General features: G+C 36.7%; 1 protein-coding gene and 1 long non-coding RNA gene across 2 annotated transcripts; one reads left to right on the top strand and one right to left on the bottom strand.

Moving 5' to 3' along the window:
• Window positions 1–10,742: 10,742 nt before the first annotated feature.
• LOC133533580 (neuromedin-K receptor-like) lies at window positions 10,743–22,207 on the bottom strand. Its single transcript, XM_061872583.1, has 4 exons — window positions 21,655–22,207; window positions 20,598–20,688; window positions 16,587–16,658; window positions 10,743–13,816 (listed from the first exon to the last, which is right to left on the bottom strand). The coding sequence occupies exons 1-4, from the start codon at window positions 21,858–21,860 to the stop codon at window positions 13,463–13,465; spliced, it is 723 nt and encodes a 240-aa protein (XP_061728567.1). The 5' UTR covers window positions 21,861–22,207; the 3' UTR covers window positions 10,743–13,462.
• On the top strand, window positions 14,395–18,035 carry LOC133533581 (uncharacterized). Its single transcript, XR_009801900.1, has 2 exons — window positions 14,395–14,978; window positions 17,852–18,035. It is a non-coding gene; the product is annotated as an uncharacterized LOC133533581 (long non-coding RNA).
• Window positions 22,208–25,001: the final 2,794 nt, after the last annotated feature.

Genomic DNA, 25,001 nt, shown 5'->3' with positions numbered 1-25,001 from the left:
ACGTCAAGAACGTGATCGCCCAGACGCGTGCCGCTCGCATCTTACTTGCCCCGGTTCTGAAGTCCCGGCTATCGCTACGCGTGAAGCTAGGCGTGTACAAGACTTACGTCCGAACACGCCTAACATATGCAGCCCCCGCGTGGTACGCGCTAGTGGGAGAGTGCAACAGGAAGCGACTGGACGCTCAGCAGTCGCTCTCTCTACGCACCATCGTCGAAGCCCCTCGCTATGTGAGGAACGACGTTATAGCCCGGGACCTGAGAGCAGAACCGCTACGTGATTTCGTAGCTCGCCTGGCGGGTCGGATGTTCGAGCGCGCGGACCAGTCGCGCTGGAGCCACCTCCGTGGCATAGCGCCGTACCACGCGCGCCCGCCCGACCACAGGGGTCTGCCGCGCGAGCTCGCGCCTGCAACCCCTGCCACACCGGACTGACCACACCACAGACCGACACCACCCTGACACCGGTTGACGATCGCTGGCTGGGCCTCCCCCAACGGGGTCCCACCTGGCTGGCTTGATCTCGCCGGTGTGAGAAGACCCGGACACGACCACTGGGGCCTCACCCGAGGCCCCACCCCGACGACCCAGCCATATTCATGGCTGGCGGTTTGATACCGCTGCAGGGGGCCAACGCCCCGAACAGCATCCCCAATCCCCTGAGGGGGAATTGAGAAGACGTCCACTGACTAGTCCAAACAAAGTTACGGAGTCAAATATTGTGTTCCAAGCATTTCCCTCTATACCTTCTTATTGCTTGGCCTATAAGTATGGTCAGTTTGTCGTGTTTGACTTTGACTCAAGTTTTCAAAACGCTTTGGTTTTATATTTATATTTCCATTGTATTTATATTTCCTAAATTTCATAACAACTCAGTCCCAAAATGCCTAAATATCAATTTGTTTCCTTCTTAAAATGGCCGCATGTCATAATGACTTTCATTCATATCGTCCAAGTCTCAAAATACCTAAATGTCAAAAAGTATGTTTCATCAAATACCGAATAATCTGATGGATTCTTTTCAAATATACTTTGTCGTATTTACAATATTTTTTAACAATCTGCCGGAGCTAAAGACGGATAATATTGGATAAAATAGCACTCATGAATGTAGGTAAGTTGACATTTAGATATTATGACACCACGTCAATTTGAAGTTTAGGCATTTTGGGAATGTAGTAATTTGAGAAAAAAAGTTAGGCATTCTGAGATTCAGGCAGTTTGAAACTATTCCCTTTGAAATCTAGGAATTTTGGTAAATAGTAAAATGAAATTAAGGTTAAATGAGACCAAAGCTTCAAAACTTCAAGGCCGTTGAGCGAGCTGAAAGTGACATCAAAACTTTGAATACAGATCGTATTTATGTTTAAACAGGCAACTTTTGAGAGTTATCACACTTGAAATTTAAATTTTTTTGGAAAATAAACCTTATGGAACTCAATCCAGTGGTTTGGATTTGGCTGTAGCAAATGTGTGATAAATTATTTTGAAACTGTACCCGCCCACGGAGGGGCGGGCGCACAGTTGATGACTTATTTCTAAGACAGTGATGAAATTATCTCTAACTTCTGATATGGTTGACGAAGACTAACATCCTTGTCAAAATCAGCCAAATATTTTTTCTTCAATATTTACTCTGGGTTTAGGTGTTTTACAATAATATTTTCGTTTGAGCAAATAGCCTTTGCTATCTACTTAGTCTATTTTTTCCTTCCCTAAAAAGCTAGTGGTAAATATCAAATGATATTAATACTCAGGACTTGACCCCGCAATCTCCGGATTGAAAGTCGGAAACATCGAGTTAAAATAACATTTGCAAGCTTGAATCATGTTATTTCGATATCGTGCGTCTCGTTAACGTTAATAGGGAGCGTGCATGAACTGTAGGAGGCAGCACAGGAGCCGTCAGATTTTTGGCGCGAGGCGTAAATGTGATGTTTGTTGTTCCGATGTAGCCCACAAGATGGCAGCACTTACTATGCACGAGAAAACACGTGACGTGTAAATGTACATGTTTATGGTTCCGTTTAAGGCCACAAGATGGCAGACCCTCCAATGCGCACGGTCCCTATACGTGTACGGAAAAGAACGAACTAAAAGAACATTGACGACTCAAATATCCACTGACCTTCGAATTGGCCTGAAAGTTTTTAATATCGTCTAATGCTGGCCACTTAAAACAAGGAAAGTGTCGTAGTCATCAGAGACATGTCAGTCGCTTCGCTTGACGCGAAAGGGAAGCCATGACGTATATGAACAAGCCATAAGTGCGAAAGAGGCAGACTACATATGAGAAAACGTAACCAATTTTGAGTTCGAAGGCGGCCGAGGCGGCCAAAATCATATTGCCGTATTTTTTAACGTGAAAAATATAAGAGAATCAAAAAGGAAAATATATATTTAGTAATTTAGTGACGATGGTGTCATGTTGTGTGCCGGGTTGTAGTGTTTCAGGGCCAAAAAACCCAGGAAAATATTCATTTCACAGGTAATTATGATATTACTAGCGAAATTTTCGTAACGATATTTTATCAAATTAACAGCATAAAAAGTGTAAAAAACCAATTTATACAGTTCATTATAAGTTTTTCTTCAATTGTCTGTTAATATTTCATCATATTAGTCAATAATTTAGAATATTTTGTGTAAAAACCTAAACTGTTACTTTACGCTAGGGCTTGACAAAATGTTCATATGACTGTATCGATAACTTGTCGGTATATTAGTAGGTATGGAATTAGTTGTTCACAAGATATCATTAAGATATTACCTTTATAACCGACTTAAAATAATAACGATTGTTATAATACCTTTTTTGAAGGTGCACATGTTTAGCGATAAAGGGTGTAGCAGGATAGCCTAGGAAAAATTGCCCCCAGCGATTTTGGGCCGAAACTGTAATCAAACGATGCCTTTTGGGGAGGTTATACTCTGCACAAAGTTTCATCCCTCTGTTACCCCCTGGGGGTGAAAAACACCCGATTAACCCCAAAACTGTTTTAATTATTTTTTCCTAAACTATGAAAGTGACGAATTTCAAATTTCGTACAAATATTAATAAGACTAAAAGCTATGTGCTAAAAAAATATTAACCCCCTAACCATTGAAATTCTTGTAAAAAAAACAAAAATAAAAAAAGAATCAACCTGTATATCAAGTTTGGCTCATGGTACCACACCATTTTTTTTTTCAAAAATGAACCAGTTTATATTCTACATGATACAAAAGTTTCATGGACCTACTCCAGAAGGAACATTGCGAAATTAATATGTATTGGCTCTTTGGTGCGTACTATTCATTGAACTCCCACTAAGAGCCTTGCATTATTAATAAACAATGGCTTGCGATCGGACCGCTGGCGCTGCTCGTGCCCGATTTGAAAAAGGTGGGGATAAAGAAGTATGAATCAAACTCATTTGTATTTATAAAAACATTTTTAGGGTTCCGTAGTCAACTAGGAACCCTTATAGTTTCGCCATGTCCGCCTGCCTGTCTGTCTGTCTGTCTGTCCGAGGCTTTGCTCCGTGATCGTTAGTGCTAGAATGCTGAAATTTGGCATGGATATATAAACCAATAAAGCCGACAAAGTCGTACAATAAAATCTAAAAATTTAATTTTTTTGAGGGTACCTCCCCTACACGTAAAGTGGGGGTGAATTTTTGTTTTTGGTATCAATCCTACAGTGTGGGGTATCGTTGGAAAGGTATTTCAAAACTAATAGGGGTCTTCAACAAACATTTTTTGATTAAGTGAATATATTCGGAGATAATCGCTCCGAAAGAAAAAAAAATGTGTCCCCCCCCCCTCTAATTTTTGAACCATAGGTCCAAAAAAAATTAAAAAAATCGTGGAAGTAGAGCTTAAGAAAGACATTAAATGAAAACTATAGCGGACATGATCAGTTTAGCTGTTTTTGAGTTATCGCAAAAAGTTTCCCCTTCATAGTAAAAAGACATACTTTAATTAGGTACTGATTATGCAAATTTGCCTATTTGTTTAACTCACGTGAAAGGTACCGTTTCATCCCTTGGTTAACAATTTACTATACTTTAAGCTCCAGTTTAGCTTATTGTGACGGAAGAGTAACTACGGAACCCTACACTGAGCGTGGCCCGACATGCTCTTGGCCGGTTTTTTTAAATTATTTTGTTTTCGGGTCCGAGACGTTGCGTATTAAGCATGATACGAGTATAATGATTAGTAGCTACGAAATAGTACGTTTATTTTAATTTCGCAATGTTCCTTCTGGAGTAGGTCCATGAAACTTTTATATAATATAGAATATAAATTGGTACATTTTTGAAAAAAAAAATGGTATGTGTACCATGAGCCAAACTTGAGATCCATGTACAAATGAGTTTGATTCATACTTCTTTATCCCCACCTTTTTCAAATCGGGCACGAGCAGCGGTCCGATCGCAAGCCATTGTTTATTAATAATGCAAGGCTCTTAGTGGGAGTTCAATGAATAGTACGCACCAAAGAGCCAATACATATTAATTTCGCAATGTTCCTTCTGGAGTAGGTCCATGAAACTTTTGTATCATGTAGAATATAATCTGGTTCATTTTTGAAAAAAAAAATGGTGTGGTACCATGAGCCAAACTTGATATACAGGTTGATTCTTTTTTTATTTTTGTTTTTTTTACAAGAATTTCAATGGTTAGGGGGTTAATATTTTTTTAGCACATAGCTTTTAGTCTTATTAATATTTGTACGAAATTTGAAATTCGTCACTTTCATAGTTTAGGAAAAAATAATTAAAACAGTTTTGGGGTTAATCGGGTTTTTTTCACCCCCAGGGGGTAACAGAGGGATGAAACTTTGTGCAGAGTATAACCTCCCCAAAAGGCATCGTTTGATTACAGTTTCGGCCCAAAATCACTGGGGGCAATTTTTCCTAGGCTATCCTGCTACACCCTTTAAACTTCACTTTCCAACACAGTACTTACATTTTAACCACTTTTCCACGGCTTTGCCGCCAACACAAGGAAACACAAGACAGCGTATACTTGTACACAGCGTATACACACCCAACCCAACTTGTCAGCAGGAAAAGGCAAAATTCTAATTTTCTTTGGTAAGTCAACTCTTTGATAACACATTTTCAAACAACTTCATCTTTATCATTTTCAACTTTTTCAAACACATTTGAAAAAGTAGTCGATAAAGCAGTTAAACATCGATAGATTATTAATATGTTGTAACATGACATCACTATTTTTGTTCGCACATAGACAATTTACGGATTCTTTGGCGGGAATTTAAAAAAAGTACACGGAAATTTTTCGCTCCAACTTTTAAAATTCTTATTTATTAGTGTAAACTACTTTAATTTGTATATATCTTATGTAAAAAACTGTAAATAATTATAGTTAGTGTTTAAACAATGCCAGGTAACGAGGGGGGCGGGGAAAACCCGCCCACCCTTAAGCGCTCCAAAAACGACATCCAAGGCAACACGGACGATGGCGGCGGGGGTGAGCAATTGAACAATGGATACTTACCGTATTTTAAACCGGACTATAAAAGACTATACCCTGAGAATTCAGGAAAAGTAGAATTTAAAGTGTTTGTTGAGCAAGTGGACCCAAAAGGCAAATTGGGAAACAAAAGCCCAATTTTCCTAAATCACATATTTACTACGGACATAAAAGGTGTAACGGCCATACAGCGTGTAAACGCTAACAAAATTGCAGTCGTTTTCAAGCAGTATAATACGGCTAATAACTTTTTAAACAACACTGCATTTTTGACAAAATATAACATGAAGGCGTACATACCGGCGACTCAAATCGAGAAAACTGGGATAATCAGATTTGTGCCAGCCAATATTTCAAACAAGGATTTATACACAAAGTTAAGCTCTATTTATGAGATCATAGCGGTACGACGCTTTACCAAAAAAGTTGGACAGGAACGTGTTCCTTTACAGACGGTGAGCATTACGTTCTTGTCGCATGTGCTACCGGACAATGTACAGTACGACTTATTCTCGTATAGAGTCTTCGAATATGTACCCCCCCTACTGCAATGTTTTAAATGTTTTAAATTTAACCATGCAGCTAAAGTATGTAACGGCAAACAGCGTTGCTCCATATGCTCGGGTGAACACTTTTATAAGGAGTGTGATAAGCCTAATGATTTATGTTGTGCCAATTGTAGTGGACCACATTTGGCAATTTCGAAACAATGTCCTATAAAACTTAAGAAAATAACAGAAAAGAAGACAAATATCACGTACGCCTCTAAAGCTGAAACTCGAAAAGTCGAGTTTCCGACATTACTTGACCAAACTGTAAGGCTTCCAGAAAAAGCAAGTAAATCTAAATCTCAACCGCAAAAAAATGTTCCTTCTACAGCTACACCAGCAGAGACACCGAAATTTGACATTAAAAAAGAATTACTACAGAATGCAGACTTAATGAATGCACTGGTTAGCACTCTCATAGAATTAGCAAACAAGACTGATTCTAATCCAATCACAAGTTCTATTAAAGATATGCTTATTAAAAATATTAAATAATGGATTCTACACTTATTCGTATTGCTCAATTCAATATTCAATCAGTTACAAATAAAAAACCTTTGCTAATTAATTTTTTAAAAGTTCATAATATTGATGTTTGTCTTCTTAATGAAACCTGGTTAAAACCAACTACTGCTTTTAGGATACCTAGTTATAATATTTTCTGTAAATATGCTAACAATGGACATGGCGGAGTTGCTATACTCGTCAAAAATATATACAAACATACTTTTATACAGACTGACTTTTATGAAAGTATCCAAAATGTAGCTATCTCAATTGTGACTAACCGAGGGCCTTTATCAGTTTTATGTGTGTATTGTCCTCCAAACCGTCCACACATTAGACTAAATAGACTTAAAAATATAATTGAGAAATTACCAACACCTATAATAATATCAGGAGACTTTAATGCGCATCATACAGCATTTGGTTGCGCTACTAATCAATCCAGGGGTAACACCTTGTTTGATATTATAAGTGACTTAGACTTATGTATCTTAAATGACGGAAATCCAACTACAGTTACTTACCCGAATCGAAATCCTTCAGCGATCGATGTTAGCCTCTGTAGTGCAAGTATTGCCCCTCTGTGCGAGTGGCAAGTCCATGATGACCCTATGGGCAGCTATCACTACCCTACTATAGTAAGTATATTGACCTCTCTTGAAAAATATCAAATAAGTGATCCAGTAGATAAATTTATATATACTAAAGCTGACTGGAATAAATATAAAGAGCTTTCAGAAGAGATATTCTCGGATTTTCCTTTAAATGATAACGATCCTATACAATCATATGATAAATTTAGTGCTGAACTCAACCTATTAAAAATACAATGTATCCCAAAACTTACTAAAAATACAAACTTCGTTAGCAGACCTCCGGTTCCTTGGTGGAATAAAAAATGTGAAGATAGTGTCATTAAAGCCTATGAGGCATTAAAATATTACAGGGCCAATCCATCTTTAGAAAATTATATTACGTACAAGAAATTTGTTGCTCTTAAAAAACGAACAATAGCAGAGGAAAGAACTAGTAGTTGGCGTAGTTTTTGTGCTTCTTTAAATCGATGTACACCTATTGGGTTAATATGGAACAATATTAAACGTTTTAAAGGATTAATAAGTAAGCAAATAATTAAAAATGATGAATTTATAGAACCATTCATAACTAAACTAGCCCAAGGATGTATTAACGATTCTAGCTCTATTGAAAGTTTATTTGAAAATAACAATGATAATAATGAGTCTAAGCACCTTATTGAACCTTTTACTTGGGAGGAATTCAAAGTAAGTCTGCAATCTAGGAAAAATACTACCCCAGGATTAGATGATATACCATACTTACTTTTAAAGAAACTGCATGTTAATGGTCAAAAAGTTTTGCTCAGAATTATGAATTTACTTTGGTTACAGGGGAAAATACCTCTATCATGGAAAACACAATGTGTAATACCTATTTTAAAACCAGACAAACCTCCTAATGAGGCCAATTCTTATAGACCGATTTCTCTATCGTCATGTATTGGTAAAGTTTTTGAGAATATGATAAAGACTAGACTTGATTGGTATGTTGAGGCAAACAACATATTGCCTCCATTTCAAAATGGCTTTCGACGGGGTAGAAGCTGTTCTGACAGCTTCATATCTCTTATATCGGATTTAAAATTAGCTAACTATAACAAGTCACATGCTGTTTGTATATTTTTAGATGTACAAGGAGCATTTGACAATGTTGATCCCGCAATACTTGTAAAAATTCTATCTAATATTAATATACCTGGGAAACTATGCAAGTGGATATTTAATTTTTTGGACAATAGAGAGCTTTATGTAAAATTTAATAACATACTTCATGGACCACGACAAGTTTTCAAAGGCACAATGCAAGGAGCAACGCTGTCTCCTCTTCTGTATAACTTGTATACTAGTGATATTAACTCATTTGTAAATAGTTCTAATGTTAATATACTGCAATTTGCAGATGATCTTGTAATATATTCTATTAATTCAAATTTAGATGTAGCTAAAGCACATATTAATAATGCATTAAATGAACTCTATGTCTATTACAATAATTACTTACACTTAAAGATAAATCCTGACAAAAGCAAGTTACTAATATTGAGCAAGGACACAACAAATGTAAATATTGTATATAATAATGAGATTATTAGAGAAGTCCCTTCTCATAAGTTTCTAGGTGTAGTCATAGATAATCATTTAAATTTTGACCTACATGCTAAGCACATAATTTCAAATTCTGTTAGAGGTTTAAATGTTATGAGATGTCTTGCTGGTATATCTTGGGGTGCTGACCCTCAAGTACTGTCCTTACTGTATAAAACCCTTGTCAGAAGTCACTTTGACTATAGTTTTCTTGTACATATGAATACTGTTCACATACATAAATTAGAAATAATTCAAAATAAGGCTATGCGAATAATATCAGGGGCAATGTGTTCAACCCCAATAAGAGCAATGGAAGTAGAGACTAAAACAATGCCTTTACCTGTCAGATGGGTGTTGTTAGCTTATAGATATTTAATTAAGATATATGCTAAAAATAATCAAAGTGTAATTAGAAGAATAAAGGGTCATCCCAGAATCCCCAAGTTAACAGCACTACTCTTACAGGTGGAAGCTAAGTTTTGTAATATATATAAAAATGAAATTTGGCCATGTTATGAAGATAGCTTTGATAGTAAACTTTTAAACATTACAGTATGCACAAAATCTATCAATAATAATACTGATTTTCTATGTTTCTTGTCACAAATTCCTGATTATTACAAATTATACACCGATGGTAGTAAAGCAGATTCCCATGTTCGAAGTGCAGTGTATGATCCTCAAACTAAATTTGTACAGAGCTTTAGGTTGCATGATGTATGTTCCATATTTACGGCTGAAGCATATGCTGTATTTGAAGCCCTGAAAGTTATAACCAGAGTGTCAGAATATAAACATTTCTTTATTTTCACTGATTCACTTAGCTTAATTTATGCATTACAGAATAATCAATTGCATTATAAAGATAATTTCATTTTGTACAAAATTAAAAATATCTTATCACTATTTAAAAATAATAATGTAGATATAAATTTTATGTGGATTCCATCCCATACTGGTATAACAGGGAATGAAGTTGCAGACAAAGCTGCTTATTTAGGTATTAACGAATTAGATGTAAGATGTAGTACTAGAATTCCACTAACTGATTGTCAAGCTTCTGTGAAAACTGATGTTGCTAAGATGTGGATATATTTCTGGACCAAAGACAGAGAGATAAAAGGAAGATGGTACGCTAGTATTCAAACTGACTTACCTGGAAAGCCTTGGTATGAGAAGATTAAGACGGGAAGTCGTAGCTTTATTACCACCATCAATAGATTGCGGTTTGGTCACAACTGTGCACCAGCGCACTTAGCCAGATTTTCATTTATAGCCGATGGTACATGTCCTCACTGCCAGAATGGTAGCGTTGCAGATGTTGAACACCTTATATTTAAATGCCAAGTGTTTTCATTTGAAAGACTAATCCTTGCAAGTGAATTAAGTGAAGTGTTTAATAATAATGTCCCCCGCCGCCTCACCGACATTCTTAAAAACGTTGACAGTTACGTTCCGTTATACAAGTATATTAAAAACACAGTGTTGAAGATTTAAAGCAAATTTAAAGTGAAGTGTTTTAAGTTTTAACAAAAGTGCATTCTCTGACATACAACTCTTTAAATAATGTGTTTTGAACAAAACAAAGACTTGGCTTAAAGGACTCGCATCCAGGCCATAAATGTTAAAAAAAAAAAAAAAAAAAAAAAAGACAATTTACGCACACACTTGCATTTCATTTTTGGTCACTCTTTCGAAGTTTGACAGTCGTTCTATACTATCCTATTTCTATGGTAGTCATAAACATAAAACTGAATTTAGTATAAAAAATATCCCAAGAGTGGCAGCTGCCAATCGAACACTCGAGTCTCAAATGCTTTTATTCCTTGATCACCTATTTTTAACAAAGAGACAAAAAACTCATTCATCGTAAATCCAAATTCATTTCGTTGAAATGAATTTTTCTAGTTAACGTCTGTTTGATTTTCCGTGAAAAAGTTTTATTGCTGTCTATAAAATCACAAGGTATGTGCATTTGCCGTGATTTTTCCTCCAACTGTTACCTACTAAAGTAACAAAATATCAATAAAAAACGACGAGCAGAGTTGAGAACTTTTATTTTCACGTGAAGTATATTTTCTTGGCTAAGCATAACATATCTACTAAATCTTGTTAGTTCCATAATTTCACATGGCGAAATAACTACTGTTAGTTGTCATAAAACCATTTTATTGTACAATAAGAAACTTGTCTGTAGGTAATAAGTGTTCGTAAAATCGTCAACATAGTTTCATCCCTGGTTCGTTCATATACGTTCATGAATCAAATAATAATAATACAATTAACAAGTTCCGAGACCCTCATGGGATCAATGGATGTATATTTCATAAGACCAAGGGACAATGTAATACTTCGTTCATATATTAAATATAATATATGAAATGTTTGATGTCAGTGATGTGATTCATGGAAATTCGAACTTTTAAAAATCTATTTTTGATTTGTAATTACTAATATACACCGTGGGCAAATAAGTAAAATTTTAAAGTGAAACTCCAAATTTTTTTTCTGTAAATAAATAAAAAACTTTACTTATTCCTGTTTCCTGTAATATTTCTTTTTGTGCGAGTAAAAATAAATATTGATTACATCAGATAAAACATAATTAAACTATAAAACTTGTATCTTTGTATTTTTGTACTTGTTTCTTGTATTTTTGTATTTTGTAAACTTAAAAACCTAAATCTAAAAATAAATAATACTAAACTTAAAATAAAATACTAAAACATATCCCCCTGCGGCATAGTGCCGTAGATGCTGGCAGCATTTCCTCGCTGTATTTCAAGACTAATATTTCTTTTTTCACTAAGGTGTCAAAATAAATAAAGTATCATCATTTGCAGAAAATGCAATATAAAAATTTTTTTTTGGCGAATTTGGCCAATACTCACATTAACATTGTTTGCTCCTTATGACCTCAGAATGCGTGGTTAAATCTGTCGGGTTTAATTGACCCACGGTGTATAGGGCATGTCGCTATCACATAATAAGTACGAGCAATATGCAGGAGGGAACAATAACAAAATGAGACCAACTCGACGTCAATTTGTAAGTCAAATCAGGCTCGTCGACGTGGTGGTAAATTAAACTGACATAATATATTGATGTAAGGAATTCTGACAAATAAACCAATAAACATTTATCATACGACGGGAATCATAAATACTACGTATTTTCTAGTTTATATCTGTTTGTCATATATTTAATATATTTGAATGACAGGAGTAACTAAGCATTGGACATACGATACGCCATATTTAAAAATTATATCTTCTATGGAGACGGATAACATATTAAGTAACAGAGGTTTAATATATTTATAGACAATGCAATTTTTACCAATTTCTATGATTTTTCGGATTCGTTTCCAACTAAAACCATCAAAATATTTACAGCTACCACAAAAATAGCCGATGTGCTCTGGATGATTCCCAGTAATCGCGGTGTTTATTGTTACTGCTATTTTTACATATCGAAGTCACTTTTCCATTCACCAAACTTTTGCAATTGTGTCGAAACTGTATCTATGAAAAAAGTTATATTGTCCATAGCGTAGTTCCGAAATTCGATAGCGATATCTAAGATAGAATAACTGGCTACTTACTAGAAGTGGTGTGGCAAGTTGCCAGATTTTAGTTCCTGAGATTTAACGTCACCTTTGATACAAAGCTTTCTTATCTATGGAAATTCTAATAGGAGGTTAGCTTGATAAATCTTAATTAACATTTTCGGTGCGGTAACATTAACATCTGGGCCCTGCCGAGAAAAACGTAAATCTAAATTTTCTTTATCTGCCTCTTCCGCTCGAATATGAAAGAATGATAGAAAGACAGATAACAAAAATTCGATTTTCATTATTCGCGGTAGTCCTTCTGTGCTCTAAGCATTGGATGTTTGAAAATGTTTACTTGACTAAGACTAAGGGGCGCATAGTTGATCTATGATAAAACGATATCAAGTCATGTAAAACAAACAACATTGTAGCGTGCCGTCAGTTCAGACGAAATACCCTAATGCAGCGCGAATGAATTAATGGTTATCCACATCGTTAAGTTAGATTTATGGCGGAATAATTCACAGCATTCTATTCTTGTGTTCTTTACGCCTAGCTTGACTTTATCAGAAAACATGGATTTAACCTAAATTCTTATTTTCTACACGGTTTACAATAATCTGGAATTGTACAGTCTTTTGCAAACGATCTTTTAAATGTTTAGCTTAATTTAAAAATAACACTAACAGTTACAATAACGTAAAGTCTAAGTACATTTTTACTGTACACAATTTACATATTGATTAGATTATCGTTACTTTCTACGTTGTGACACTTGGTGTCGGTTACAATTACAATTAGTGTAACAAATCACATTTTCTTACCGACTAACTATACAGGGGTTTTCAGAAAAACCATATACTTTTTTCGAAAAATTAACAACTTTTGGGTTATTTCCACTCAGAATTACAAAGACTATTGATTTAAAGTTTTAAACAAATAAAAAAGTGTCCCCAGTTTTTCTTACAAATTTTGGGTGTCAATTTTGTCACGGTCAATACAAAATATGAAAATGCGTCATAAAGCTGTCAAATTTTTGCGGACACTTTTTTCCTTTTTAAATCGATGGTTCTCGTGATCCTCAGTAGAAATAACCCAAAAGTTGATGGTTTTTTCGAAAATGTCAATGGTACATTTTTTTCTAAAAATGCCCAGGTACTTTACTTATTTTATGACAAAAATCACATTTATTTTATAGAAAGTTCATTTACACTTTATCATCATAGGATATGTCTGTGAACTCGACAATATTGCTGTTAGGGAAGATGTACAACTCGCTGACTCTCTCGTCGCCTACGGGTAAGTCGTTTCTGGATATTTTCGTTTCGAGCCGCCTTTTAGTGCCATTGAACGTTTGATTTAAATTGTGAGCGTCAAGGTCCTTCATTGATCGGAAACCATTTTCCCTCTGTGGGTCCTGGTTTCGGATACAGTGGCAGGAGGAACGGGTGGAGCGCGTGCCGTCAACGGGCGCTAGGTTGACCGATTTTCTCGCCGAGTAAACACTGCGTTCATTCGTCGAGCGGAATGATAAAACACGCGTGCGATACGACTGACCATCCTAGGAGAAAATAAAAGATTGTTAATATACTTTTCTCGGTAAAATAAATCTTATAGGAAGCGTTTTCAGATTACCCGATCCGATATCGGATGCCGGATGAAAGTAAAATGTGTGTTTATTGATTTATAAATCATGATTACTAAAAATATAGATAACGCAACAAAATGCGGACTTGATGCCATGTGGCACTCTTGCAGCTGTTTTTCTCATAGGCGCCTTTCGAAATCCAATATCGGAAAGGCGCTTTCGATAACTTCAGCTATGTCGGAGTCCCCTGTCAGCTGTCGGCCCGATAGTATATGTGTGTTTGTGTAGGCATAATGTTTGTTGTACAGTGCGTGACCGCTAAAGACGGCGCCCCCGCGGCCTGACTACGCGGATGTAGGATTCTACATCGGACATCGGATCGGACAATATAAAGGGCAAATGTTACCTAGCTACAATTAAATAATGATGAATTGTCATAGCTTCTATGTGTCACAATAGAAGCTGTGACAATTTATTAAGGAGTCATGTTTATAACATTTTCGCTTTTTATAACATATTTCAGCCATCGGCGTAGGTATTGAAACCTTTGAAAAATATCTATATGTCACAATTTTTGTCTCTCCATTATACATGTTTTAGGTACATGTTGTTTTGTATAAAGATGCATCATGTATTCTTTTATTACTGTTCCATAAATATATATCTACCATACGGCGTCCGATGAGTAAACAGCCGAAACTTCATAAAAATAATGGCAGCCCCAGTCGAAGAGTACCTAAGATTTTCCGTAGATTGTCATATAAATTATTTCATATGGTTTATTTATAATATAATCTCTACGTCGTATTGTTGCTTTCATACAACTTATTTTGTTTCATTATTGAAAATAAGTATTTTCAACTGGCAGAAAAGTCCTGGACAGTTACGTCAATTAAAATTTTAAAATTAAATCGAAATTCCTACAACTCAAAAATTACGTATGCCAATTGACGGGTTGGATAACCAGCATTTGCATACTCGTAATTCAGAAAGATATGTCGTATCATGTACGACGTGTGCAAAAGTGCCCCTTTTAAGGCACAGATTGATGACGACAGCTTGCCTGATATGGGGTTGGCATCTGTCGCCTACACCCTGGAATTCCATATTGCTGCTTAAACCATAAGCTAGTAAGGTGAGAGTTCGAAAATTGGAACAAAATTACAAACATCTCAGTTCTTTTCTACTTTTCTAAATACTAAAGCGATCGATTGGTTTGCGTGCGATCAATCAATGGAATGCGTTTGCAGTGTCTGCGTCACGAAAACACGCCATTCGATTTTGCGGCAAAACGCACGCGGTAATTTCGCGGCGCGGCGTTAAACCTTCGTTCCGTTAAAACTACATTAACTACATAGTGAAACTTTGTTTTATGTGTACAACGTGTAATGCAATTTATAGTACATATTGTGCTACTTTACCGCACTAGTGCGAAAATTAACATATTACGTTACTGTGTCGAACATTTAAAGAGCCATATGTACTCGTGTCGATTTAAAACACTCCCTTCGGTCGTGTTTTAATTTATCGCCACTCGTTTCGAATTTCCTATTTTTCGCACTTGTATCGTAATGTACTTTTAAAATGTACCGGTTACACAGAAGAGTGTCCTTCAAGTAGGTAGGTGAATGTGTGTGAAGAAAAATAAATGGCAGCAAGGAAATTAAATATTAATAAGTAGTACTATTGTTAGTAGAACAAGAAGAAGTGTGTTATTTATCTTTACAGTACATATGGTGCTACTTTTCCGCACTAGTGCGTAAATTAGCACATTATGTAACTACAGTAGAATTCATTTATAACGACGTCGCTTATAACGACTAACCGTTTTTAGCGTCGATATTATTTACTCAAGTTCGGTTTAATACATAATTACATACATATGTAAATAGTATCCGTTTTATACGTCATCCGGTTAGTACGACATAATATCGCCGGTCCCTTGAAGGTCGTTATATCCGGATTCTACTGTATGTCTAAAATTTAAAGGGTCATATGTACTGTAAAACGTTGTACGAGACATGTGCGAATAGGTAATTCGCAACTCGGGTCGATTTAAAACACTCCCTTTGGTCGTGTTTTAATTTATCGCCACTCGTTACGAATTTCCTATTTTTCGCACTTGTATCGTACATAACTATTACAATCATCTCGCTATGAGATTGACGCTATACCGACGTGTGAATCGGATGCAGTGTGCCATGTGCCTTAAACAAGGGTACATAGAAAGAAAATAAAATACTTTTATGTGCTATGTATTCGACACATTGCGTCTCACGCTGCGGTTGCCGCTGTGTTCCCCGCGTCAAAAAATATTCTTTAATTAGGTATATCTGATGTAAAATGATGTGCATCTCATTTAATTTTGCGTATATCGCATAAAACAAACGCTCGTAGCTCTCTTCTTTGGCACAAATCGAACTTTTATGTAAATTGTAAAAAATATTTACTTAAAAAGCAATAAAAAAATATTAATCTTAAATAAATATTATAGGATATTATTACACATATTGACTAAGGCCCACAGTAAGCTCACTAAGGCTTGTATTGTGGGTACCTAGACAACGGTATGTATAATATATACATATTTATAAATACTTAAATAAATAGGAACAAGTTTCCATGCTCATCACAGGAATAAATGCCTTTAGCAGGATTTGAACCCGGGACCTTCGACTTCATAGGCATTCACTACCCACTAGGCCAGACAGAATCTTATATTTTAATATTCACAAATACCTACCTCGTAACTGTCAAATCGCATCGGTTTTTTTCCAAATGTGAATCGCTGCTTAAACTCCTTTTTGAACTTTTCCTGTAAAAAAGAACACAATTCAATTTCAATCATTTATTCAAGATAACAGTGATCCCATTGTTGTTATTATTACATAAGACAAGACTTAAGAACTATAATAATAAATAAATCTTTATTTCGTAAAGACATAAGTATGTTACATGAGTAGGTAGGTATATATAATAGAATTTTACAATACTTATTACTTTAGGTTGCTACATTCGTTGCCGTCAATACTATAAATATATTCTTATGCGTAGGTATTAAGTAATAGATTACCATCGCGACATCGAATGTATCAACATGAATTGAATAACCTTATAATTAGGTAACTAATGATTTATCATACTTAACAATCTGATTTGTGATTCTACAGTTACGTTGTCATTAACATCCTTTGCACTGAATGCTGTCCTTTACCTCCCGTACTAGTTATAAACTGTATCACGGTGAGGTAAGAATCGTCATCCATCTACATGTGATATGAACAACACAATATGGAAGTTGGAGTGTTACAATTATTCTACAAAAATGTATTAAATACTAAATATTTTATCAGTTATGTTACATTTTACCAGTTACGTAATTTAACACTAAATTCTACGATGGTTGCCATAAGCTAAACTTAAACGTAAACAAGTAGTATATGCACAAGATGCAGATGAAAAGTGAAAAATGGTCAAACTAATATTGACAAAAAAATGTATTTTACTTATGTATCTATATTATCCACTGGTGTGTGTGTGTGTGTGTGTGTGTGTGTGTGTGTGTGTGTGTGTGTGTGTGTGTGTGTGTGTGTGTGTGTGTGTGTGTGTGTGTGTGTTGTGTGTTGGTGTTTGTATATATGAATGAATGTTTCGTTAGCCATTTATTTTATTCTGTTCCGTGTCGTCATAACTGAGGGTTTTCAAAAATGTATCTAACACTTTTCTACATTCATAATAACTCAGGTAACGTAATTGTACATGTTTACTAACACGATTATATACTTTAGGTGCAGGCACTTTATGAAATTTGCGAGAATATGCAGACTTGCATGTAGGGATAAAATATACAAAATCACATCTGCGACGCATTGGAGAATAGTCAGGCTGTTTTTGATGCTGCATTAATATGAGAGCTCTTATATAAAGTTGCCTTATTGTGAGCACTGATGTACTACTATACAATGTTCTAGTAGGATATCTGAAATTCTTGAATATCATTACTTTCAGAACAGCGCGTTGGGCACGTTCAAGCGTCATTATTCGAGTCCTAGCAGCTCCTCCCCACGCAGTGATACAGTAAGATGCTATAGATTGGCAAAGTGCATAATATATAGTGTACTATGTTAATAGATACTTAAAAGTTATATTAGACTTATTTTTATTCCATCATATAAAATCTTTATTTACATAATAGATATTATGATATTTACTTGATAGATATATTGAGGCAATGTACCAAGGATGCTCGTTGTATCGCAATGCTGATACGTTGTGCGAGGAAGCTTCTATTAATGTAATTAAACTTATCATTATGTAACAACTAACGTCATCAGCGATCATCTTTAGAATGCTGTTTGTGTTATCCCTGGTTCTACGCAGTAATAATCTCGGTTAATATCGGTTATTATGGTTTAAATTGTTTACAAATGAATAAACATGTCGCAAATAAAATAATTTAAAATGATTTGTCTCCTATCTATCGAAAAAGTTTGGCCATCAATCAAGATATTGGATTTAAATCAAATCAGGATCAATTGAACTTTCATTTGATTTCCGAAGCGGAAACAATGCAAGGGGAAATTGATTAAATTGTTAAACGGAACAATTAGTCACCAATTTAACTTTACCAGTTATCTGAGCCCCTAGTGTAAATTTATTCCATAGCGAAACGTGACGTACGCGTTTGCGTTAAGTATCATTTTGTTTGGGATTTTGAGTTTCCAAAACATCCCGCTTGGTGCGCTGTTTCTAAATCCCATACAAAATGGGACTTAACGCAAACGCGTACGTCACGTTTCGCTATGGAATATATTTACACTAGGGGTACTGAACGTATTATATTAGGGTGTAAGTAAACCAGAACACTGTTTAATTACGCATTTAAAACACGAGCGTGACAAAGGCGATCAGGATGTTCTGGAGTCTGGATGGGGCTTTATATAAAATTTTATGTGCCTCTAGGATTGAAGCTGACATTAAGGGCAAAAGAAACAAACTTCCCGGGACCCGGGTACGTCCTTAAACTACGTCCAAAGGGGAGGTATGGTATGGGCATTGTGAATATCATCTCGCTTTGTGATGTAGGGCACAACACAGCGGATGTCATTCCAGATATAAAGCAGAGCCCAACTGGGGAAGTACCTGACAGAAAACCGCAGCCAAATAACACTAGACCCTACTCATAGTGTTGTGTTCCTGTCGGTGAATAAGGTTGCAGAGCTCAACGAGGGTGCGGAGTGTTAGGGTCGGCAACGCGCATGTAACTCTTCTGGGGTTTCAGGCGTTCATAGGCTACGGAGACTGCTTACCATCAGGCGGGCCGTATTTTTGTTTGCCACCGACGTAGTATAAAAAAAACTTTCTATGCTTTTTTACGGCGTCCTTCCATTTCATAGACCAATGTCGCAAAATGGTCATATTGCACAGAATTCTATTTTACCGATTTTTGTTTTTCGGTGAAATTTTTTTTTTTTTAAATTGTTGAACCTGTTCATATTAAGTACCTAACTCCTATTATTTGTACCTGGCTACTAGTGGGAACAAGTTAACCCTTTAGTCCGTAGCGGCAACATACTTGCCATCATACTTAAAACAAAAAACACATCTCTATTATAAGAATTACGGTTTGAAAATGACATTAATGTTAGAAAGGAATGTCAAATAGGTAAAGGGTTAAGTAGATAGGAAGTGTCATAATACGTGTTTTTACCACCACTGAGATTCTTTACTCACCGCTGACTACCACACGATGGAGACTAACGGGTATCGTCACCCAAATGGAAATAGGCCAGCGAAATAATCATCGCAAAATTTAATTCTATTAAACAGGGATACCTACCTTAACTACAACATTAATCTATCTTACGGCTCAATTCGAACAATGCTTATAAGATTCCACAGTGATACGATACCGATCTGTCAGTGTGCAGTGTCAGAAATGACGTATTGGTAGAAGAAATGAAATCGATATCGTATCGCTATGACATCTTATAAGCATTATTCGAATCGGGCCGTTAGTCAGTGCTCCGTTACGCCAGCCCACGTGCGATAAACGAGCACAAATTACGTGCGATAAATATCGATGCCAGCGAAATTAATTTGTAAATGAATCTCAAGACGCCGTGCTTCGATTAATAAGAAAGTGTAATCTGCGCACCGGCAGTGATTAATTTTACATAGTATGAAGCAGTAGAACTTGGTATAATGATGGTGAATAACCTACCTACATCTTTCTTACACAAAAACAAAAAGTAACACATTTTGATATATTAAAACAGATCACTCGCGTAGGGCGTAGGTATTTTTTACTTGTACTTCGAAGATATTGAAATAATCGTCATTCAAATTTTAACCGTGATGACTGTGGTTGGTTAGTGCGGCTCCTAGCTGGAAAACTGTTTTGGGTACTACATCGGTGATCAGTGTGGTCGTCCACACTGTAGGTTTACAAAGGGACGTTCCTTTAGCAAATAATGTTGTGAGTATTGTATGCAACCCATCGATCATTGGGCAATAATACCGAAAACTCGGTCGCGGAGAGCTGCAGCCCGCAGTCTGCTTCAGTCCGCCAACGCATGTTCCCGTTGAACCTATTCGTTATGGGGCGAAATATGTTGAGCAGTCTTCGAGTTTACATTAAAGCGGATCACTTACGTATTTTACGCTAAAAATTGCTCACATAATTCGCTGTTTATTATGTCCGTCTCACTGAAGTTTTGTTATTTAAAATAAAATTGTACAGTAGGTTACTTACATTGTAAATAGCGTAGATAAAGGGGTTGTAGCACGAGTTGCTCATGGCCAGCCAGTCAAAGCAGAAGAATATTACGTTTATGTATCTGTATCTGGAAAGAAACAAGTCATACAATGCAAGGCTTGATCGTACTGCTTGCTATACTGAACTACTTTTATTGTGGGACCAACCCCGTAATCAGAAAAATAATATTTGGCTGATGAGATATCGATGTTTTCTAAGGAAAAGCCAAAAAAAATTTAAGAGATTTCGGGGTTGGTCCCATAGTGAAAACAGCTCAATTTAGCGAGTGGAATCGAGCCCTGCCAGGCCGCGTAGCCAACGTGCAAATCGCTTACGCTCCGTAGCGATCGAAACGCAACTGTCACTGTCCCACTAATATGGAAGAGTGATAGAGTAGAGAGACACAAAGGGATTCGTTGTCGAAGCGATATCGATTGTCACCTTGGCTAGGCTGGCTGATTAGTTGGCTTCCATCAGCCGTAGCAAAAAGCCCGAACAACGCGAGGAAAATAAGAGGTCGACTGTATTCCAGGACATAAACTTTTTAACTTTGATTGTTTTTGGCGGTACTCTGTCAACAATTCGGTATGTTTGATCCAACCTGCCTTTTTTACAAATCAATTTTTTTACTCATTATTTTACGCATCAAAGTCTAAGATAATAAACTTATAGTTATATTTTAAAATGATCTAGGTATTTACGTAACCCCAATCAATAACGATAATGGGCCCGATTCGAAGAATGATTAAGACACGCTTAAGATCTTGGAACGATCATTAAAAGATCGATAACTAAACGACATGTCAAAATTGACGTTTATTTTGATTCCGCTGTGATCCCAGTAAGATCTATCTACGATATTTCTAATGTCAAAGTGACATTGGTTGCCCGAATCGAGCTGCTTCTGTCAGTTATACGTCATACAAACGATATCTAAATGAGAACTCATCTAAACCAGAACTTATCGTTATCGTATCTTATTCTTGGAATCGAGCCGAATATGAGTTGTATGTTTCCTTAGGTAAATATAAAATAATGTATTTCATAAACTTACTCGTTTATTGAAGGGAAAAACGATTGAAGCAATAAATAGCTCTGCAAAGGAAGCCAGCAGAGCGCAAACAGCGCCACGACCAACACCAGCATTTTTATAACCTGAACAAGAAATATAAAACATGATTTACAAGCGGTAAAATATGATTTATTTACATACATATATATTGCTAACGCCCGCAACTTTATTTGCCTTATAATGCTCATAATAGTTATTCCAAATGAAATTACGCATACAATATCATTTAGACTGTACGTGTTTTTCTCATGATTTATCTACAGATTTAAGAAAATTGACAATAGGGATGTTTCCTGTATTTTAAAATAAATTATTTCACACCATTCACGACAATTTCAATTTAATAAATGTGATAGAACTAAAATAATCGGCCAATAGCATGTCGGGCCATTTTCAGTGCAGGGTTCCAGTTATCTTTCTCTCAGAATAGGCTAAACTGGGACTGTGTACTAAGATTACTAAGTATCATGTACATTACAAGCATAAGGGAGTACCTTCACAGCGCGTCTTTTTACTACGAAGAGGAGACTTTTGTAATAACTCAAAAATGGCTGGACTATAGTTTTCATTAAAAGTATTTAAGTACTAAGCTTTTGTTTTACGATATTTTTTTGGAACGATATGGTTCAATTGTGAAGGGGGGTGCATTTTTTTCCTAGCGATTATTTCCGAAAATAAACACTTTTTTTCAAAATAGTTGTTCGAGACCAATATTCATGTATCCAACGATACCCCACACCACGAACATCGACATGGCAAAACTATATGGATTCCTAGTTGACTACGGAACCCTAAAAAGTAGGTGATTTACCGTGACGTCACTAATAGCAGTTATCATATAAATTCTATTGGCAAATCGTTTTAACAGTTCTAAAAAAGAAACTTATTTGACTAGTAGAAGAATACCCTATTTTCTAAGCCTGATTTAGTTCTGTCCTACTACTTGACACTTGCAAACATTATGGAGGGAAGATTAAAGTCATGAATTTCAAAATGTATCCACCCAAACTTTTAATTCTTGAACTGACTTATTTGTTACTAAGTAAGTAGATAAAATGCTCAGAAGGCGATGAACTTACTACTTTTTACAGACAGTCATGAACTCATGAACGGAAATCCTGAAACTCCATTCGCTTAATTAACCCAAAGCTTTTAGTACAAACACAAAATACAAACTTTCACTTAAGAGGGGGTTAACGCAAAATTTTAGTTTTTATATTGAATGTTTACACCCTTTAATCAATGCCAAATACCATGGAAAAAATCACACGGAAACTAGACTATATTTGCAAGGGAGTAGGGAGGATATGCCGATTCCAGCTCACTTTAGGTATTTATCTCCCCCCTCCCCCTCAACCCCCTCCCCCCCACCCCCCCTCACTCCCCACCCCTCAACCCCCTCACCCCCCTCACCCCACCCCCTCTCCCCCTCCCCCCTCTCCCCCTCCCCCCTCACCCCCTCCCCCTCACCCCCCTCACCCCCCCTCACCCCAGCCAGCCAGTTAACGTCATGAACCCCTAGGCCACCCCGTCACGGTGAAACTGGTCCTAATTTCTCGTTACTGGCTCAATTTAGGTATTTATCTCCCGACGTGTTGCATCAGCCGCCACCGTGGCGCCGACGGCCACCTGCAAATTCCTACGTGGGCGTCGAGGTCGATCGAGATAAGAGAGAGAATAAGTTAGATTTAAAATATGCATATATATATTTATATGTTTATATATTGGCGCTACTTTGTATGTATCTGACGCCACAGAGCACGTGTACGCGTCAAGGTCCAGGTCGATGGCATCGGCTTGCTCCAGGTGCGGTTGGTTTTGGAGCTTGTGGTCAACAAATATATGGACTTTGTACTTTTCCAACTGCCCAATAAGTTTGTTTTAAAATATGCATACGGGCATATTTGCAAGAGCACATAATATAGAGTGGTTAAAACCGGATAGAAAAATATATATTTTCTTGAATACCTGGGTATTCGATATTTATCCAGGTACTAGTCGTAATGTTAAACATACATGTTTTTACTTACATTACGGGATGTTTCATGTTAATCTAAAAGTTGTAACTATTTCTAGTTACATCTGGTAACATTTACATCACACTTTTTAGAAAAGGGAGTTTCTAAACCTAATTATGTCGTTAACTAGCAAAGTCGAGTATATCTGTATGTGAATAATAAATAAATATCGAATATCCAGGTATTCAAGAAAAATACATTTTTATATCCGGTTGTAACCACTCTATATTATGTAATAGGTATTTTTTAGCTGACCTAATTCCGATTCCTGGTACTGGTGAACTTATTTATACCACGTCGGTGGCAAACACGAATACTGTCCGCCTGATGATAAACTGTCACCGTAGCCTATGGATGCCTGCAACTTTTTTTTTATACCACGTCAGTGGCAAACACGAATACTGCCCGCCTGGTGATAAGCTGTCACCGTAGCCTATGGATGCCTGCAACTTTTTTTTTATACCATGTCGGTGGCAAACACGAATACTGTCCGCCTGATGATAAACTGTCACCGTAGCCTATGGATGCCTGCAACTTTTTTTTTTATACCACGTCAGTGGCAAACACGAATACTGCCCGCCTGGTGATAAGCTGTCACCGTAGCCTATGGATGCCTGCAACTTTTTTTTTATACCATGTCGGTGGCAAACACGAATACTGTCCGCCTGATGATAAACTGTCACCGTAGCCTATGGATGCCTGCAACTTTTTTTTTTATACCACGTCAGTGGCAAACACGAATACTGCCCGCCTGGTGATAAGCTGTCACCGTAGCCTATGGATGCCTGCAACTTTTTTTTTATACCATGTCGGTGGCAAACACGAATACTGTTCGCCTGATGATAAGCTGTCACCGTAGCCTATGGATGCCTGCAACTTTGTTTTATACCACGTCAGTGGCAAACACGAATACTGCCCGCCTGGTGATAAGCTGTCAACGTAGCCTATGGATGCCTGCAACTTTTTTTTATACCATGTCGGTGGCAAACACGAATACTGCCCGCCTGATGATAAGCTGTCACCGTAGCCTATGGATGCCTGCAACTTCTAAGTTGTTACATGCGCGTTGTCGATCACTGGTATTGGTGAACATTTTTATACCACGTTGGTGGCAAACAAGAATACGACCCATCTGATGCTAAGCAATCACTGTAGCCTATGGATCATGCGCGTTGTTGATCATTAAAGTATGCGAAATGTTGTGAAATTGCATACGGCGCGACCTGCCTGATTGTAAGTGTAGTCAGTGTAGCCTTTGGACGCCTGCAACTTCAAAGTTGTCACATGCGCGTTGCCTCGCCCCAGTTTGCG

This window comes from Cydia pomonella, unplaced genomic scaffold (genome assembly GCF_033807575.1).
Source record: "Cydia pomonella isolate Wapato2018A unplaced genomic scaffold, ilCydPomo1 PGA_scaffold_182, whole genome shotgun sequence".
Lineage (NCBI taxonomy): Eukaryota > Metazoa > Arthropoda > Insecta > Lepidoptera > Tortricidae > Cydia > Cydia pomonella.
The sequence above is the reverse complement of the archived record's forward strand: the minus strand, read 5'-3'. Positions and strand labels throughout refer to the sequence as shown.

Coding starts and splice junctions, on each gene's coding strand:
- LOC133533580 (XM_061872583.1), bottom strand. CDS start 21,860: ATGAGCATTATAAGGCAAATAAAGTTGCGGGCGTTAGCAATATATATG. Junction 20,689..21,654: donor TTTTTCCCTTCAATAAACGA/GTAAGTTTATGA, acceptor GTTTCTTTCCAG/ATACAGATACATAAACGTAA. Junction 13,817..16,586: donor TGCGATTTGACAGTTACGAG/GTAGGTATTTGT, acceptor ATTTTCTCCTAG/GATGGTCAGTCGTATCGCAC.